We start from the raw sequence: 18771 nt of genomic DNA on the forward strand, positions 1-18771 counted from the left end.
AACCAAAGCCACTATCTACCCCAATTACTGGTATCCCGCCCCTCGACGACTAGTGTCACTCCCAATATCAATTAGTGTTGGTAGTACCTGCACTATTTATACCCAGCTCTGGTCAGATCAGGGAATGGTCAGATAATGCTCATTATTATTGTTTAATTAGTGGTCATACTTTACTTGTCAATGCTTGTTGACAGCTTATCAGTAGTCGGATCAGCAGGGGTGCAATTGTATCCTTTTTCATAGAGCAAAATTGTTCAAAATGTTTATTGCCGAATGGTTCCTAAAAACCTTATAGTGAACGGATTTTTATTTTTAACAAAGCAAAATGTATGTTTAATATATTAATTATTTCATTAATAGCAATTTCCTAAGTTTCCATCCATAAATAACCACAGAGCATTATCTGTTTACAAAATCAGTGTTTATTTTCAATTAGCCATCTTATCAGTAAAACTGATAGGAGGCCAAATTATAGTAAAAACAGATTCTTTGTCTGGTAGTCCCGGCAACCCAGTCTGTAGGTGGCTCAGTTGTAAACATACACAACAGAAACCGACTGTGAAGGAGCCTATATGCACGTAAACAACTTTCTAGTACATGTATAATAAAATCCGTTTTTGAGTATAATAAAGAAAGTCATGCATTGGCAACATGAAGAAAATACCTATTGCTAACTTGGTAAAATGCATACTCGTAGCCCAATCGTGTACATCATAGCACCCAGTTTGGGTTTGTAGTTTCGAAATGTTGCAATTAAACATTAGTTCTTTCAAATATGAAACGCTAAAACACAAATCTAGAACAAACAATCATTATATTTAGAAAGATATAGCAAACTTTCCATGATAGAGATTGGACCCAAGACAAAGTACACCCAAATTAGGTGACAATTCAGAATTAAGCCATGGCTGGAACAAACATTCAAACTTTGTCTCACTCCTGTCTTCTTTTTGCATTGTTTATTACAAATAATCATTAAGGTCTACATAAAGTTTTTCAAGTAGAACATACTATAGCGTCTCAGTTTCCCCTATCCACCCAAAACAACATAAACTTAATCTTCCATTCCTTTTTGCAATCCAGTTTGTAACGCCTCATTCAGTTATTGTCCGACCCACCCCTATCCCTTCAACCACTGCTGCGTTGTCTTTTTTTAAAGACCTTTCTTGTTTAAAATGGTGTCTTTGGGTGAGAGCCAAAAGAAGCCTCGAAAATTGAATTTCTAGTTCTAAATGGCTTCACAGTGGCTTTGTTATTTCCAAAGAAGTAACAAAATCAGTGATAGATGACTTGTTGGTGCTCAAATGGAAATAAGGGTCTTTGGGTGACAGATCGAAAGGAAAAATATGGGGTCTTTGGGTGACAGAGCATGTGCTCATAAAAATATGGGGTCTTTGGGTGCCAGCGGTGCTGAAAAAGGGGGTCTTAACAGCCCTACATACGCGTCACCTCCAAAGTTGGAGATGCAATCGGATGTAACTGGGCCAGTTTTGACCCCTCGCTGAAATGGGTCCGAATAACATTTTGATATTATTATAAACTGGTCGACATAATAATATATACATGTATATTATTGTGTATATAGGAGAAACAAACTCAACATTTCTCGCTCCCTAGTATAAACTATTAGTTTCAATATTACCTCCATTGATTTTTGTTCCCTCACAATAAACAATTTGGCGCACAATAAGAACTGGCCTTGACCTCTAAATATATCTTAAGTTTCATAGCGGAAAATCAGGTCCCTGGGAAAATCCAAGTTTAAAGAAGGAAGTATTAGCTACTAGCTAGTATAATAATAAAAAACACACAATCAAAATGGCAGCAGGCGGTAGCAAATCAGTTGCCAAACGAACCAAAAGTTTTGATGTCTATATACCTTTGAAGAAAGGGTCAAGTCAACATGTTCATCTGCAGATTCTACAAGGTGATATCATTAAAGAAAACACACAGGCTATGGCTGTCTTCAGATCAGATACAGACATTGCAGAGGGTGATTCACTGAGGATATTACAGGCTGCTGGAGATGGTATAAAAGCCGAGTATCAACGTGCTAAAACTAGAGGAGGGAGGCATGTAGCAAAAGGTGTTGTGTTAACTGGAGCAGGGGATTTGAAACATCTACAGCACATCCTACACCTACTGGTGAATCAGAATGGCGTGAAACTTCGGATAGCACTTGCTACTGCTCTTCAGATGACGGAGAAGCAGTACTCAAGATCGATCACATTTCCACATATACCGGCTATATTTAGTTCAGTGGAAACAGTCAAGACTATGCTGGAATCATTTGATGATTTCACTAGAGTGGATTGTCCCATGTGTCTTCATTTCATCCAAGTAGTACTAGCAAATGATGATGGGTTTTATCAATACGCAGATGCAAGACAGATTGAGGAGTTTGAGATGTACAAACACCTACTGATTAAGAAGGGTCCAAGAGACGTGCCTAGTAATCTCACTGTCCTCCAAGAAGGTAAATAGTGCTTCTAGTCTTGCATTTTGTGCTTTACAAATTTGTATTATTTAATATTATAGGTTCTGGTGACACCTCGTGACGTCACGCTGAACAAATTCCATTCACTGTCAGAGGATCGAGGTATGTGGGTGTAAATGCAGTGGAGCAAATAAACATGTAATCAATACTGTATTGAGTTGCTGCGAATTGAACAGGGCACCTGTCCCATCAAATCACTCTAATAAATCACTCTGTGTAAATTATTGTGGTAATCTGGGCGTCCTGACGCCCAGATTTGCCGTCGGATGACCAGAAATAAATTGACTGCAGTTTATCCGCCGAACGCCCATTAAAAAAATTTTTTCCGGTTTTGGAGTGTCCCTCGCCTTAGAGAGCTAAATGCTTGTGTTTTTAATGTGCAAAGTGATAATTTGTGTTCATGTCATACTCTTTTAATGATTTCAAAATGCATTTAATTTGTATCCATTTTGAAATCATTAATAGAGTATAACATGAACACAAAATAATTACAACTTTGCATATTAAAAACACAAACAATTTTTTTACGTCAACCATGAATGATCCTAGCATTTAGCCCTAGGTCCAGCGGCGCTCCAAAACCGGAAAGTACAGTATCTACGGATGACCAATAATTTTGGCGGATGACCAGATTTAATGACCTGGTCAAAAATAAAAATGACAGTAACAAAATCTTCAGCGAAATATTATTTAGATTCAATATAAATCACTACGCAATAAAAAAAAGTGTTATATCCAGTGTTGTTAGAGGGCGAGATGGCCGAGTGGTTAAGGCGTTGCGCTGCCGGCCGGGAGATACGATCGACGAGGGGCTTAGGTGAAAAATCTTCCCTCCCAAAAAGTTCCTATAGGGTCCGGAATCCTTCAATTAGGGTCAGTAATTTAATTTTAGAATTTAATTGAAGAATTTCTTCTCGCATTTCTATACATTTGAATGCAAAGGCGGAACAACATGAGACTGCTGTGCAGCAAAATTGCCTATTTTTTCAACTTTGTGATTATATTGTAAACGTTTCCGTCGTTGAATTTTTTTTTCCGTCGTCAAATACTTTCAAAATGTTGTTTTTGACAACATATTACAAATTCGGAATTGGAAAGTGTGTAATAAATCTGCAATTCAATTAAGGGATCTGGAATGAGCGTTTTGAGCGTTTCGACAGTATTTTTTGTGGGACATGAGAGCACATCAGACATATCGAATTGCATTCTGAATACGAAGAATGTATTTTTGATATCAAATAATTTTCATTGTTCGAAATTCACGATATAATACAAATTTTATGACAAATTATTAAAATTTGATATTTTTCACATTTTTGATATATAACAGTCCTCGAAGTAAATTTGATAAATCTAACGATATATTCTTAAAGTGTATGTAGCTGGAGGAAAAGCGAAGTACACTGGTCATATCCGATTGATCCATATGGAACTTTTGTCAAAACAAATGGAACAATTTGGAAAGAAGTGGACCACATTTCGATTTGGATTTGGAAGATACCTTCTCTTAAATGTGCCTGGACACCTCGAATAAGCCGTAAAGTCCCCCTCTGGTCATTTTTACTTTTTTACATATTTGCAAAGAGCATGTTTTAGGGATTAAAATGACACCTCAATGAACTTCATATGACAATCAGAAGCGAAGTTATGGCTTGTTATAGGTTGTCATGAATCAAAACGCGAAACCGAGAAAAACGCGTTCAAAGTTAGGGAAGCATAATGACCATTCATCAGATGGGCCTCAGAAAATGTAGATTATTTCATATTTCCACTTATTTCTTTAAAATAAAACTTTGTATGTGTTTAAGAAAGCTTAAACATTTCAAATCTGCAAAATCTCAACTTCGCCAAAATACGAGATTTGCATATATTTTCACCTGTAGCTCGAAATGAAGTTTGCCGAGTTTACGGCTCATTCGCCGCGTCCAGCCACAAATGTGATGCGATCAAGCAAAATCAGTCGGAACTCGCAAATATTGATTTTGAGATATAGCCAAACAAAGGTAATATTTCCTTTTGTTTCCTATTGTTTTGGAAACTCTTAAATCACTCATATCTTTGGAAGTGGTTGTTCAATTTTATTGGGGTTTTCTGCCGAATGCAGTTTTGTGAATGTTTTTTACTATCCTATAAAAAACTGAAAATTTAATATTTCCGAGTTCCGACTGATTTTGCTTGATCGCATCACAAATAACAGTATTGCGAACCACCAGCATACATAACTCGATGTAGAGAGTCTTTCCTATTCAGAGGAAATATTGCAATTACACACCTTATTGCCTTTTAACAATAACCATTGACACTAGCACATATCAGAGAAGATGTAAGAAAAGGAGGGAGAACAGAATTATATCCTTGAGATAATCCCGTAGGTAATCCTGTTGCACCTATTCATAGTCCTTTATTCTCAAGTGTTGGGTTAACCAACAATTAACAATGAGAGGACATTCCTGAACCTCGTTCAGTTGGGGATGATTTGAAGTGACCGCCAATTATGACCATTTGATATTTAATACCAGCAATGTGAAAAAAAGAGAAATAATGTAGTGCCAAAATAATGTACCCTTTTACGGAAGGAGCAAAGTTTTACAAGTTATAACTCCGCTTCTGCAGTACGAATGTCAGCGGCGAATGTCAGGTTATTATTTCCCAGTCTTTAAAAAAAAATTGCAGGCAGAGGTGGGAATCGATCTCGGTACCTCCCGGTTAAACAGCACTGTGCAAGACCCCTAAGCCAACTAAATATCTGTTGTGAGATGTGTGACATTAATCTTTGATATTGCTTAATGGAACAAATCGCGGAATTAAATCAGTAATAAAAGAAGAAGATTCTTATATAGCGGTCAAATTGGATAAAAGGGGAAATATTTGTCCCTGCTCTAAAGAAAATATAGGTTAGAAAATTATCAAATAAATTTAAATTAAAAATTGAGATTTTATAATTATTTCTTTCACGAGGCGGCATTATTACAGACAAACACTGTATAAGCTAAAAACTGGACCCTCATCACTAGATGCTGTCATAGGTCAATGGTAGAGCATCAGACTGCTGATATCAATATCGTTGGTTCGAGTCCTCCCTCCAGCAATGGTTATATTTATGATTTTAATGCTACGCTAAAATTTGTTTAATTTTTTTCGTTCATTTATTTATTTATTTATTTATTTATTTGTTTTTGTTTATTTATGTAAATAATTTGATATATTTGAAAGAGGTATTTGAGCAATTCGAAATTTTGATTTTATAATCCTATGGGGTCATTTTGAACCCCCACCCCCTCCCAAATTGCCAAACGCACAACACCTATGAGTTTGCATCATGCATAAGGCTGCGTTCACATAGAAGTATACTATTCGGGTATACGGTGCACGTTTTGCAGGTGCACGCGTATAGCTTAAATCGAGCAATGCAATTTCATAGTACCGGGTCACATAAGGCTACGATCGCATAGAAGCATACTATTCGGGTATACGATGCACGTTTTGCAGATGCACGCGTATAGCTTAAATTGAGCAAGGTAATTTCATAGTACCGGGTCACATAAGAGCTATTCGAAAAGGCCGTATACCTGCGTATAGTATAGTGGGAATCGTGCGTGTTCGATTTTAGTGCAGCGTATACCGTCCTAAAAACCCAAACCATATGTGGGTAAATTATTTTTTTAATAGATGCACTATCTAATTCTGCACATTATGACACCTCATTGAATGCAATGTGACCTCAAGAAGTAAAGTTACAAGCATTTGATAAGACGAAGAAAATGGGTAAACCCTTCATGGGTAAACTGACATACTCGCTATTCGCTATACGAAATACGCTCATTCGATCAGACTGAGTTCACATAGTACACTCCTATATGAACTCAGCCTGATCGAATGAGCGTATTTCGTATAGCGAATACCGTATACCGTATACTTCTATGTGAACTCAGCCTAATGATCAGTACGTCCATGTCATCATCATAAAACAAGAAATGTCTTTAAAAAAGACAATGCCTCCAAGATACCAGTGGGCACCTTTTGTTATTAGTTAAGGAGACACTTATAATGCTAGCTTTAAGGTAACGCTATTGGATATAGATTTTTGTCTGATTGAAATATGTGAGTCCATTCTCTCCTGATTACAAGACTGAAAATTTTATTTTAATCGGATATTCGGTTACCAAAATATATCATGTGGCCTGTCAAAATGGCGCGAAACCAAGAAGTTGGCAACAAATTTCTTTTATTTTTGATATGCAATGATGTCAGGTAGGCCTTATTTTCTAATTATATATGCAAGAATTGTACAAAGTAGAATGTTCAGATCGGCTACAAAATAAGATATAAAACCCATGAATGCCTTTTTTCCATGCAAATTTCCATTTGCATAATTAATTAGGGCCCTAATCTAATAAGTGGCCCAAATTAATTATGCAAATTGAAATTTGCCAAAACGCAACCGTAATTTTGTAGTAGGTCTACAGTGTGTGTTCTACCCATGTACCATGCCTCAGTAGGCCTACTATAGCTCTTTTAATTGTATCTGAAATCTTTACTTTGCATAATTCATACATGTAATTAGAAAATCATCTGGCAACTGGACTTGTCAAAAATATAGAAAATAAAAAGAAAGTTGTTGCCAATTTTTTGTTTTGGGTTCGCACCATTTTGACAGGCCATATCTCAAGAACCGAATGTAATCTACAGGGCATAAGCTTTAACATATTATTTAAATAGAAAGAAAATCTAAATTTGTGCATTAGCCAATAGGGCCATGGTCACCTAAAGCCATCTTGCAATCTTGCAGATAATTCTGATGTATGAAATAAGACCTTCAAACTTTCAGATATGAAGAGTTCCAGATGCAGGCAGCCGTTTCTGTTTTTTAAATGCATATATGCCTAAGTTGTAGGCCCCTATCAAGAGTCATTTCTCGTGGATTTTTTGACTGAAAATTACGATTGTAACGTTTCAGAATTTTTTAATGCTTGTTTATTATATTTTGTATTCAGGACTAAAATAATATTAATATTATTATATTTAGGGGGGTCTTTTTATAGGTCATTACTCTTTTGTATGTGTAATTGAATAAAAATAAAAAACATTGTTTTGTTTTGTTTCCTTCATTTGTGCTTTGTCTTGCATCGAAAGGGCCAATATCAACACCTTGTTTGTAAGAAGTATTGTGTGGGGAAAGATGATTCTTGCATTTTATTTTTGATTTTTATCTTAACAAACAAAAAGCAAATTTCTCAGTCAAAGTCTTGAAACGGTCATGGGTATGCATGCAAAAATATTGCAACAGTACTCAGTAGAACATAAAACACAACCACGCATGGGAATTGGGGAAGCAAATACTTTAAAACGAATTATTCCGAATTATATCAACGCAATAAAATTGCAATACTTTAGTACATGTATTTGAACAGCAATGCCGGGCAGCAATGAAGCCGGCCATAGGCGCGGCTAGGCGTATCATACCATACATTGCAGTTCAAATGCATCGGATCATGATTGTGGCCTAGTCGAGCCTAGCATGCATGCCAGTCGGTCTGCTGACTCGCCGTGGCACAAAAATACCTCAATTTTGCACAAAACAATCCATGATGTCAAATTATCACATCCAAAGTGTCGCCATGAACGTCAGCTTCAACTTCTCCAGCCAAAGTTTTTGCATTAATAATCAGGTTTCATGTAATCATGAAATTAAACCTTGTTTGAGGTGTATTCCCATTGCCACAGCATAACGGTTTTCCAACTTGTCTTCAACGATAAAGCTGCTGATCACACCGAAGGCATTGAGGTGGTGTGGCTGCTGATGAGCGCTGAGGCTACAACCTATAATTAAAGACCGAATTAAAAAAAGACTAGTTTGCGTCTGACGTCATGACAAAGGCGCGCCGTGATTGGTTGCTGACCTGCGCAGTATGGCATTTTTGGTCTGGTTTACAGTTAAGGCGTTGCGCTGCCGGCCGGGAGATACGATCGACGAGGGGCTTAGGTGAAAAATCTTCCCTCCCAAAAAGTTCCTATAGGGTCCGGAATCCTTCAATTAGGGTCAGTAATTTAATTTTAGAATTTAATTGAAGAATTTCTTCTCGCATTTCTATACATTTGAATGCAAAGGCGGAACAACATGAGACTGCTGTGCAGCAAAATTGCCTATTTTTTTCAACTTTGTGATTATATTGTAAACGTTTCCGTCGTTGAATTTTTTTTCCGTCGTCAAATACTTTCAAAATGTTGTTTTTGACAACATATTACAAATTCGGAATTGTATCTGAAATCTTTACTTTGCATAATTCATACATGTAATTAGAAAATCATCTGGCAACTGGACTTGTCAAAAATATAGAAAATAAAAAGAAAGTTGTTGCCAATTTTTTGTTTTGGGTTCGCACCATTTTGACAGGCCATATCTCAAGAACCGAATGTAATCTACAGGGCATAAGCTTTAACATATTATTTAAATAGAAAGAAAATCTAAATTTGTGCATTAGCCAATAGGGCCATGGTCACCTAAAGCCATCTTGCAATCTTGCAGATAATTCTGATGTATGAAATAAGACCTTCAAACTTTCAGATATGAAGAGTTCCAGATGCAGGCAGCCGTTTCTGTTTTTTAAATGCATATATGCCTAAGTTGTAGGCCCCTATCAAGAGTCATTTCTCGTGGATTTTTGACTGAAAATTACGATTGTAACGTTTCAGAATTTTTTAATGCTTGTTTATTATATTTTGTATTCAGGACTAAAATAATATTAATATTATTATATTTAGGGGGTCTTTTATAGGTCATTACTCTTTTGTATGTGTAATTGAATAAAAAATAAAAAACATTGTTTTGTTTTGTTTCCTTCATTTGTGCTTTGTCTTGCATCGAAAGGGCCAATATCAACACCTTGTTTGTAAGAAGTATTGTGTGGGGAAAGATGATTCTTGCATTTTATTTTTGATTTTTTTATTAACAAACAAAAAGCAAATTTCTCAGTCAAAGTCTTGAAACGGTCATGGGTATGCATGCAAAAATATTGCAACAGTACTCAGTAGAACATAAAACACAACCACGCATGGGAATTGGGGAAGCAAATACTTTAAAACGAATTATTCCGAATTATATCAACGCAATAAAATTGCAATACTTTAGTACATGTATTTGAACAGCAATGCCCGGGCAGCAATGAAGCCGGCCATAGGCGCGGCTAGGCGTATCATACCATACATTGCAGTTCAAATGCATCGGATCATGATTGTGGCCTAGTCGAGCCTAGCATGCATGCCAGTCGGTCTGCTGACTCGCCGTGGCACAAAAATACCTCCAATTTGCACAAAACAATCCATGATGTCAAATTATCACATCCAAAGTGTCGCCATGAACGTCAGCTTCAACTTCTCCAGCCAAAGTTTTTGCATTAATAATCAGGTTTCATGTAATCATGAAATTAAACCTTGTTTGAGGTGTATTCCCATTGCCACAGCATAACGGTTTTCCAACTTGTCTTCAACGATAAAGCTGCTGATCACACCGAAGGCATTGAGGTGGTGTGGCTGCTGATGAGCGCTGAGGCTACAACCTATAATTAAAGACCGAATTAAAAAAGACTAGTTTGCGTCTGACGTCATGACAAAGGCGCGCCGTGATTGGTTGCTGACCTGCGCAGTATGGCATTTTTGGTCTGGTTTACAGGACGGCATACGCAAGCTAGTCTTTTTAATTCGGTCTTCAATTATACAACATATGAGTTTGAAAATATTCTAATGCATAATTCATTAACTTGATAGACCCACGCCATTGGCGCCACGTGCTAGGCGTTTCTAGAATCCCTATAGAATAAGATTAATTTTAATGCTAATTTATTGCACATGCTGAGGAAGCGTGATTACCTTTTTGAACATTCGGAAATGGCGATAGGCGAATTTATGTATGGCGCAAAGAGGTGGGGATATATATTGGGCTCTCGATATTGGGCGGAAATTAGAGTACTTGTCAGAATATAAATTTGTACAATCGGCCTACATGCCGCGCAATGTGCGGCATTTTAGGTGTAAATTTCAAAGCATACTACCTCCTGCGGAGGCAGAAAAACCATTCTATGTATACCTGACGCCGGCAACTAGACTACTATAAAAAAATAGTATCACATCTTTCCTGCTCAATCAAAATAATACTTGCAAATAGATCATAGTTTACTAATCTAATCCTGTATTATATAGACCTGTAATATCACCTGTAATATAGGTGATCATTGTTTACATGCTTTGTTATGGTTGGGATTAGTGTCCGATCTCTGTAATGTAATGTAAATGAAGCATATATTGATATGCAGGAAGAATCGATCAGGGTGCTAGCTTTATTGTCCTATGAGAACTAGTGCGAACTGTCCAAGCTGATTGTTCATTTAGTATCATAATCTATTAGGGAAAGATAAACACTATTCAAAATATCAATAGATAAGAAGAAAGGGATTTAGAGATTTGTAATTGAGTCATGCATGATTTAACAGAAGGTTCTTTCCAAAACCCAAACGTAATGCAAATATAATACAGTGCAGCACATACTTTTTATCACAAAAATATTAACAATTCTGTGTTAAAATATAAACACATATGTTAATATTGAACACATTAACGGTTTAACGTGTATAAAAAGTGTTACTCAAATAGTGTTAATCTATTACCACTTGTGTTTGGAGAGTGTTGTTAACATGTTTTCGTTTAAAATGAACATCCTCATTTAATCATTGGTGTTAATGTGTTAATAAACGTGTGAAAGTGTTAACATTTTAGCACACAAAATATTAAAATATTTTAACACGAGTGTTAATATTTTAACACATTAACGGTTTAACGTGTTTAAAAAGTGTTATTCAAATAGTGTTAATCTATTAACACTTGTTTTTGCAGTGTAGAGCAATATTATTAATAGAATGGCACACTTTTTTGCTAAATATTTCTGAGACAAAGACAAACAATTATTTTGCCCAGTTAATAACCTAAATAAACATTAATTAATTAACTTACTAATTAATTGATTGCATAATTATTTAATCCAAACATTAAGGTTACACTAGATTTGTAATGATAATTAATTTCCTTCATTATTTAGATGTACAGCAAGATGTTCAACCGCTGTCAGTACGCATATCTTCCCATCGGCAACTGACACATTTCTATCCAGCAAGATTTGCAAGAGAAATTCATGCCACATTGGGCCAAGTCCATCTTCATGTGCAAACAACTGGACACCACCACCATGCCCATCAGAATGTTAATGTTGCATTTGTAGACTTCCGACATGCAAATAAAACGAACCATAGTGACAACAAAGTACTATACCACCCCCGAAGGTTCTCAGAAATTGAGGCATCACCTCTGACTGATGACATCTCTATCAAGACAGCAGGGAACCAAAGCCTGTTTGAAATCACCATTGATGATGAGCCAGGAAAGTTTCCTAGAATCAGGTCAGCAATACATAGAGTGCTACAATATGCAGATCAGAAAGGCATCAAGTACATCAGCTTTCCTTCAGAGTTTGATTATGGAGATGATCAAATTGAGCATTGGTATCAGCATCAGTATGGTGTCACTTTGGAGAGTCCTTCACACTTTAGTTGGTCGCCAATGGCTGATGATGATGATGATGATGCTTATCCGCCGGCGTACTATCTGTTCCCACTTCTGTACTTCAATGCCATATATGACTTCGCTATCTATGATCAACCATCAACACAACTAAACATCAATATCCTCACTAGTAGCCACTCTGATTTGGCCCCTTACATGGACGTATGGCATTGGGCATTGCCATCCACTCATGGGAAGGAATCAATTTTGGAGAGTGAAAGTTCGTTTCATGATCTCTTCACTCAGCTGGACATTGATACACTCTTTACAGCTTGTCATTTGAGTGTAGTGAAAGAGACTTACACGGTCATCAGACACAGGTGGACATGGGAGGAGTTCTTAACTAAACGGTTCTCTCTTCATACGGAGAAAGCAACCGATCTTGATAGATTCACCTATGGCCGTGCCTTACAACAGATAGCATCAATCCAGATACCCAGTGATATCTTCTATACTGAAAGGTAAGCCAAAAGCTATAATTTATTAGGACCTTTGCACTTGGTTTTGAGTTTCCCGTCACATATTTTCAGAAAACAAACGAAGTAACTTTTTCGATATCATTATTTTCCCAACTTTCATTACCAGTCAAAATGAGGATTTAAGCAATGTCTTCTATACGCCAATTTACCCAAAACGGGGCTATCATTGGGGGGGTCCCAAATATACGAGGGGGGGGTGGGTTCATACATTTTTTTGAAAGAAAAATAGGGGGGTCATAAAATTTTTGATGACCAAAATGTAGTGAGTCTCAAAATGACCACTGATAGTCTTTATTTTATTCAAAAAAGGCAATTTCAATACAATTTTAGCCTGATTAGGGGGTAAGGTCTATCGGAGGAGGAGGAGGGGGGCATAAAATGTTTGTTGCCGAAATGGGGGGGGGGGTGGGGAATCGAAATTTTATTGACGCCGACTTTTGTAAAATTGGGAGCCCCTCCCCCGCCTTCCGAAGAAAATGATAGTCCCCTAAAGAATTATTTGGAAAAATTTAACACCGATTGTCTTAGTTTCTGCAACTCCTCCAGTGGCGGATTTAAAGAAAAGGTCCATGTCAACAAAATAGCCGGGGCCCAATATTAATGAGTTAAATTCCTTTTGTCGGGGGGGGTAGAAAAAAATGCACAGTGAGCATAAGTTCGGTACAATTTTACTGAGATATCTGCGCGCTTAGCGCGAAAAAAATTCCGTACTCCGTTTCATAGGCAGCTCAAAAGTTGATACACATTGGGTTCATTTCGCCCGAAGTGCGCAAAAATTAGCAATCGCACACTATTTTATATCGTGAGCACCGTGGCAGGAAGCCGTATGGTATACGGGTGGGTTCCAGGGGTCCACCTTAGGGCCCCTGGTGCGGGGTGCACGTGCAACGCCCGGCAGGGGTCCAGGGGCGGATTGGATTTGAGCCCTATAATATGCCCGCATGAATATATGACCTTGACCATTCGACATGTCCAGTACCCCTGCTAATGTATTATTCTCATGTTCCAGGGGTCTGCTTTAGGGCCCCTGGTGGGGTCCAGGTGCAACGTCCGGCAGGGGTCCAGGGGTGGATGATGGATTTGAGCCCTACAATATGCCCGCATGAATATATGACCTTGACTATTCAACATGTCCAGTACCCCTGCCAAATGTATTATTCTCAGAGGCTATCAGTATACCAACGCAGTGTCCTGAAGTCGCTGTATTAATTGTTAAAAAACGGCTAGTCTTCTGTGATAATTAAGGGTCCTGTGGCCCATAATATTTGACATATAATACTCATGTACCCATGTAAAGGTATGTTGCTCAAGTGTTGTGGGTGATTATCAGAACCATGAAGCTGCTAAATTTGCTTTAAACTACTTTGATTTAACATTTGGGGCCATGGAGCAAAGGACCCAATGTGTAAAAACTAAAGTCACATCTATGGGGTAAGGCCTTTAATAAGGAGTATTTTGTGATCCTAGCATCCTCTTTTTATGACATTTGTCAGTACATATCCACGAAAAAGCATATTCCCAAAATTTCAGTTGATTCCGATATTGCGTTTGCGAGTTATGCATGATTATGTGTATTACACTGCTCCATAGACAATACGTTGTAATTTCGTTCTGGTGCACCAGAACGAAATTCAAATTTCACGATATATTTGCTAAACGAATTAATCTGCAAGAAATATTTTGTACATAAACATTATGTAGCCAGAGAAAAGTGGGGGGATGAGGCTGTGCATCACGAAAATGCCCTTTAAAGTGTACCATACGTCTATACGCCATGGGTCCTGTCACAGATCCTGGTCCTATCGTAGTTTTAGAGCTACCCTTGTCAATGTGATGCCCCTTATTTTTAACATTTGCGGCCCTGGACCCATACCAGGTGGCCCACATGTATGTTTCTATTTGAATGTAATGCTATATATTTTATTGGCTGAGAAACTGTATTCTCCGTATATGTAATTACATTTGGGCCCCTTGACCTTTGACCTCTGGCTGGGGTCAAAATGCATATCTTCGGGGTAGAGCCCCAAGCTTAGTGCACCGGGCCTGAGACCAGCTGTAGAGCAATTATAGAGTTGCCACTATTCTACCACTGCACCTTTGAACATGTTGATCACGGCTTGTAACCTATATGTTTGAAGTTATAAAATAACTCATATTGGCCATAAAAATGAATAAAAACAGCCCTTCCTCAACACGTGATACTACCAAATTCCAGGGCAATATTATTGTCTGGTGCAATGACGTCCCAGTAATACAATGAAGGCTTACGACAATTGACCACAAATAACCATTACGTCATTGCACTAGACAATTTCGGCGCGGGAATTTTGAATATCGCGTGTTACAGTGATCGTGTATTGAGAGCCGACTGTTTTTATTCGTTTTTATGGTCAATATGAGTTTGTTTAAAAAAAAAACTCATATGATTCGTGCTTTATAATTATTTTTCTACCATATAAGGCATAATGTTATGATTACCGGAGTTCCTTTAAGAACCTTGTAGAAATTTTTTTTAAAATAAATTAAAAAAAAAGGCAGGGGGCCTGTAGGCCTAAAAGGCAAGGGGGCCTTGTCAGAAAACAAGGAAAATAGAAAATTTGGAAAAAAGGACCTATCCATATTCCAAAACTGGCCTAGAAAAAGGGATCATTGATATACCAAAAGGCCAAAAAAAAAGAAGCAAGGCCTGACTTATATCCCCTTTTCTCTACTTGAGATATTCTCTACCTTAAATATAAAGAAAATAATACAAAAATAAAATACTACTTTTGATCACATTTTCTAAAACTTACCTTGGAATTTTCTGTGGCCTTTTCTTAAGGGCTGGGGTATGAACAGTATTTATTGTGGGACATTAGAGCACATCAGACATATCGAATTGCATTCTGAATACGAAGAATGTCATTCTGATATCATATAATTGTGATTTTTTGAAATTCGCAATTTAATACACATTTATGGCAAATCATTAAAATTGATATTTTGATATTTAACAGTACTTGAAGTAAACTTTATAAATCTGATGATTTATACTTAAAGTAGGGATAACCATCAAAAATTTCATGTTGCCCCTATTGCTACAAAAGATTGTTTTCAGGATAGAACTCATCAATAGAAGTATTTTGGTGGTTAAATGGTCAAAATCGGTCAAAAACTTTTCGAATTATGAATTTTCAAAGTTTCCCATTCTGGCCGGTTATTGGAACGAAATAAAATGACAAGGTCCAAAAATATCAATTGGGAGCAAAATTTGCATAAGCATATATTTACCTTTATATATTTCTTTATTTTAACATATATCCAAACATGAAACAAGCATATTGTGAAAGTATCAAAGGGGTTTCTTATGAAATGGCACTTTACTAGTCAATGGCATAAATTATTTTTTCAAACTGAGGCATTGAAATCATGCATTTAGCGAACATTTGCCAAAAATCATCCAAGATGGCCGATATGGCACAAAATCAAAATTGCACTAAGTCCAGGTAAACTCTTTTTTTTCACAACCAAAAATGTCGATGTTATTGGGTTTAATATGACCAATTAGTTGGTGTATGCAAATTAAATCTTAAGTGTCATTGAAGGTCATTGACTCATTCACAACAATAGAGGTTATCCACTTCACTCATCATGCTCATGTGTGACTTCTAACAAAAGGGGCTGGTTCCCGTAGTATTCCTCATTCAAAACAATTCAATACATGACCTCGGAGTTACCTGCATGACTTTCGCGGGCTATTTTGAAACAGTTATGGTTGCACATTCAGGTACTTCTTTTGAAAGTTCTAAACAAGGTATAGCCAGCAACAAGTTGTAGATGGTATGGGCCTAAATATAAGAAAACGTTTAGGGTTGAAATCAGGTGAAAAATACATCAAATGAGCACGAAACTTCACATTTATGTTCAGAAAGGTGTCTTCTTAGCATGATTCGAAAGGAGTATGGAAATTCCAACGGGAAGCTGGTGATTTAATTTGTAACTCAAGATCTACTTGTTCAATATTTTAACCTTTTTACAGAGGGTATGATAGAGGTATTACTGGCAACTCTGTGCCAAATTTCAGCTCAGTAGGCCACGTTTTTCACCTGAAATTATTGACATGAATATTTTGTGCCATTCTTGAGCAGTGCTGAACTCAGCCACTGGCAATTAAGCGCACTGTGGCGATGGACCAATTTTGACTCGTACTTACAGGAAAATTAAATAAGTTATGTTGCTGTAATTTACAATAGTTACAAAATATAATTGGCATTAACTTCACCAATTTTTACAGAAAAATATTGAAAAATAAAAGAATGAGATCAATTTAGAAATGTCTGTGTAAGCAGTGCACAGTTGAGCTCCCTGCATGTCTATGGGAGTGTTCTAATCAAGTTGATGGTTCATTGGTCATCCCTACTTAAAGTGTATGTAGGTGGGATGAAAAGCCGACGATCAATTGAAAATTTTGACCTTTCGTATTGAAGATATGGATTTTTTTCCCAAAACACCAAAAAAAATTAGGTCTTTTTGGGAAAAAATCCATATCTTCAATATGAAAGGTCAAAATTTTCAATTGACCGTCGGCTTTTTCCCCTGCTACATACACTTTAAAATATGTCATTAGATTTATATAATTTACTTCGAGTAACTGTTATATATCAAAAATTTGAAAAATATCAAATTTTTATAATTTGTCATAAAATTTGTATTATATTGTGATTTTCAAAAATGAAAATTATTTGATATCAGAAAGACATGCTTCGTATTCAGAATGCAATTCGATAGGTCTGAGGTGCTCTCATGTCCCACAAAAAATACTGTCGAAACGCAATAAACGCTCATTTTAGATCCCTTAAAAAGTTTGAAATGGTTTTGTTGTATTTTAATTTGCATCTCTACATTTATGTCAATGTAGACTTTTGTAATGTTAATTCATTATGACTATTCTTTTTTATTTTAAAGCCATATTGTTTTATTTTGTTTATCTTGTCAGCTCTCCTTCAGATAATGGCCATCCATCGTCATCTGATGGAAGTGATGGAAGTCGTAGAGAGTACAAGGATTACATAAATACGGAGAGTTACATCAATAGGTATTCATCATCCTATACAAAGTCAGTTGTGAGGTTTGATAACACACCACCACCTCCACCAAAACCATTATCTGGGAGAAATGAGTCAGTGTTGAACTTGGAGCAGCTCTGGTTGGAGGACAGACCGGACAGGGTGTATTGGTGCCCATCAATATTCAGTGAAAATGAATAAGACTGCCCCACCAAAATGCAGTATAATGTCCACCTTATTTGCAGGTTTATGTAACAAAATATCATGAAACTATAAATTGTAGTTATTTCAAGATGATCTAATGTGGAATGTTGTAGAAGCCAACATTTCATCAGACGACAAAGCTAATGGGTATCAATCATTTTGATACACCCTCTACGATGATGTACTTTTATAATTAATTTGGTTAAATTTTTTCAAACCAGATTTTTTGGCATATTTGTAATACACGTGTCCAAACTTAAGGGGTACTACACCCCTGTGGTAAATTTGTGACTATTTTTGCATTTTTCTCAAAAAATAATAAAACATTGGTAAGAAAAGTTACGTATATTATTGGGGCAAGGAATCCAATTACTACACTGAAATTTCAGTGACTCAAGACAAGCGTTCCCGTATATGTGATAGGAAATGAGGTGCATCCTATCAGTACATTATTTCGTATCATAAATAACGAACCGCTTGCCTTGGGTCACTGAAATTCCAGTGTAGTAATTGGATTCCTTGCCCCAATAATATATATAACATGTTAATAATATGTTAATTATATTTTATGCCAGTTAGCTTTTGGAATTATATGCTCTGTCGTGATTAATTTATATTTAAGATATATTTATGTTATATTTGCCTTGGTCTTCATAACATGATGTAGTTATAATCAGTGCTGTGGTGATTTATCAGGGTTGCTTTTTATTTGATTTTTCATGCATTAGGCCTCTTGGTTTTATTGCTCTCCTTTCATATTTATCTGCATCCCTGATTTCCCTCCGCACTGTGTTATATTTTGCTGTTATATTATTATTTGTTTCCACTACCTGGATATTCAACTCTTTAAACATCCAGTTATACTTGGTCCCTTTTATCAAATTTTGCAAAATTACTTTCCATCATTCCAGGCATTTATGCTCCACAAGCAGTGCTT

General features: G+C 36.6%; 1 protein-coding gene across 1 annotated transcript; it reads left to right on the forward strand.

The window, feature by feature from the left end:
* Positions 1 to 1787: 1787 nt before the first annotated feature.
* On the forward strand, positions 1788 to 18263 carry LOC140137461 (uncharacterized). Its single transcript, XM_072159157.1, has 3 exons — positions 1788 to 2476; positions 11586 to 12567; positions 17561 to 18263. Exons 1-3 carry the CDS (start codon positions 1819 to 1821, stop codon positions 17829 to 17831), a joined length of 1911 nt encoding a protein of 636 aa, XP_072015258.1. The 5' UTR covers positions 1788 to 1818; the 3' UTR covers positions 17832 to 18263.
* The last annotated feature ends 508 nt before the right edge of the window (positions 18264 to 18771 follow it).

The sequence above is a fragment of the Amphiura filiformis genome, chromosome 2 (genome assembly GCF_039555335.1).
Source record: "Amphiura filiformis chromosome 2, Afil_fr2py, whole genome shotgun sequence".
Classification (NCBI taxonomy): Eukaryota; Metazoa; Echinodermata; class Ophiuroidea; order Amphilepidida; family Amphiuridae; genus Amphiura; species Amphiura filiformis.

Coding starts and splice junctions, on each gene's coding strand:
- LOC140137461 (XM_072159157.1), top strand. CDS start 1,819: ATGGCAGCAGGCGGTAGCAAATCAGTTGCCAAACGAACCAAAAGTTTT. Junction 2,477..11,585: donor TCTCACTGTCCTCCAAGAAG/GTAAATAGTGCT, acceptor TTCATTATTTAG/ATGTACAGCAAGATGTTCAA. Junction 12,568..17,560: donor GATATCTTCTATACTGAAAG/GTAAGCCAAAAG, acceptor TTATCTTGTCAG/CTCTCCTTCAGATAATGGCC.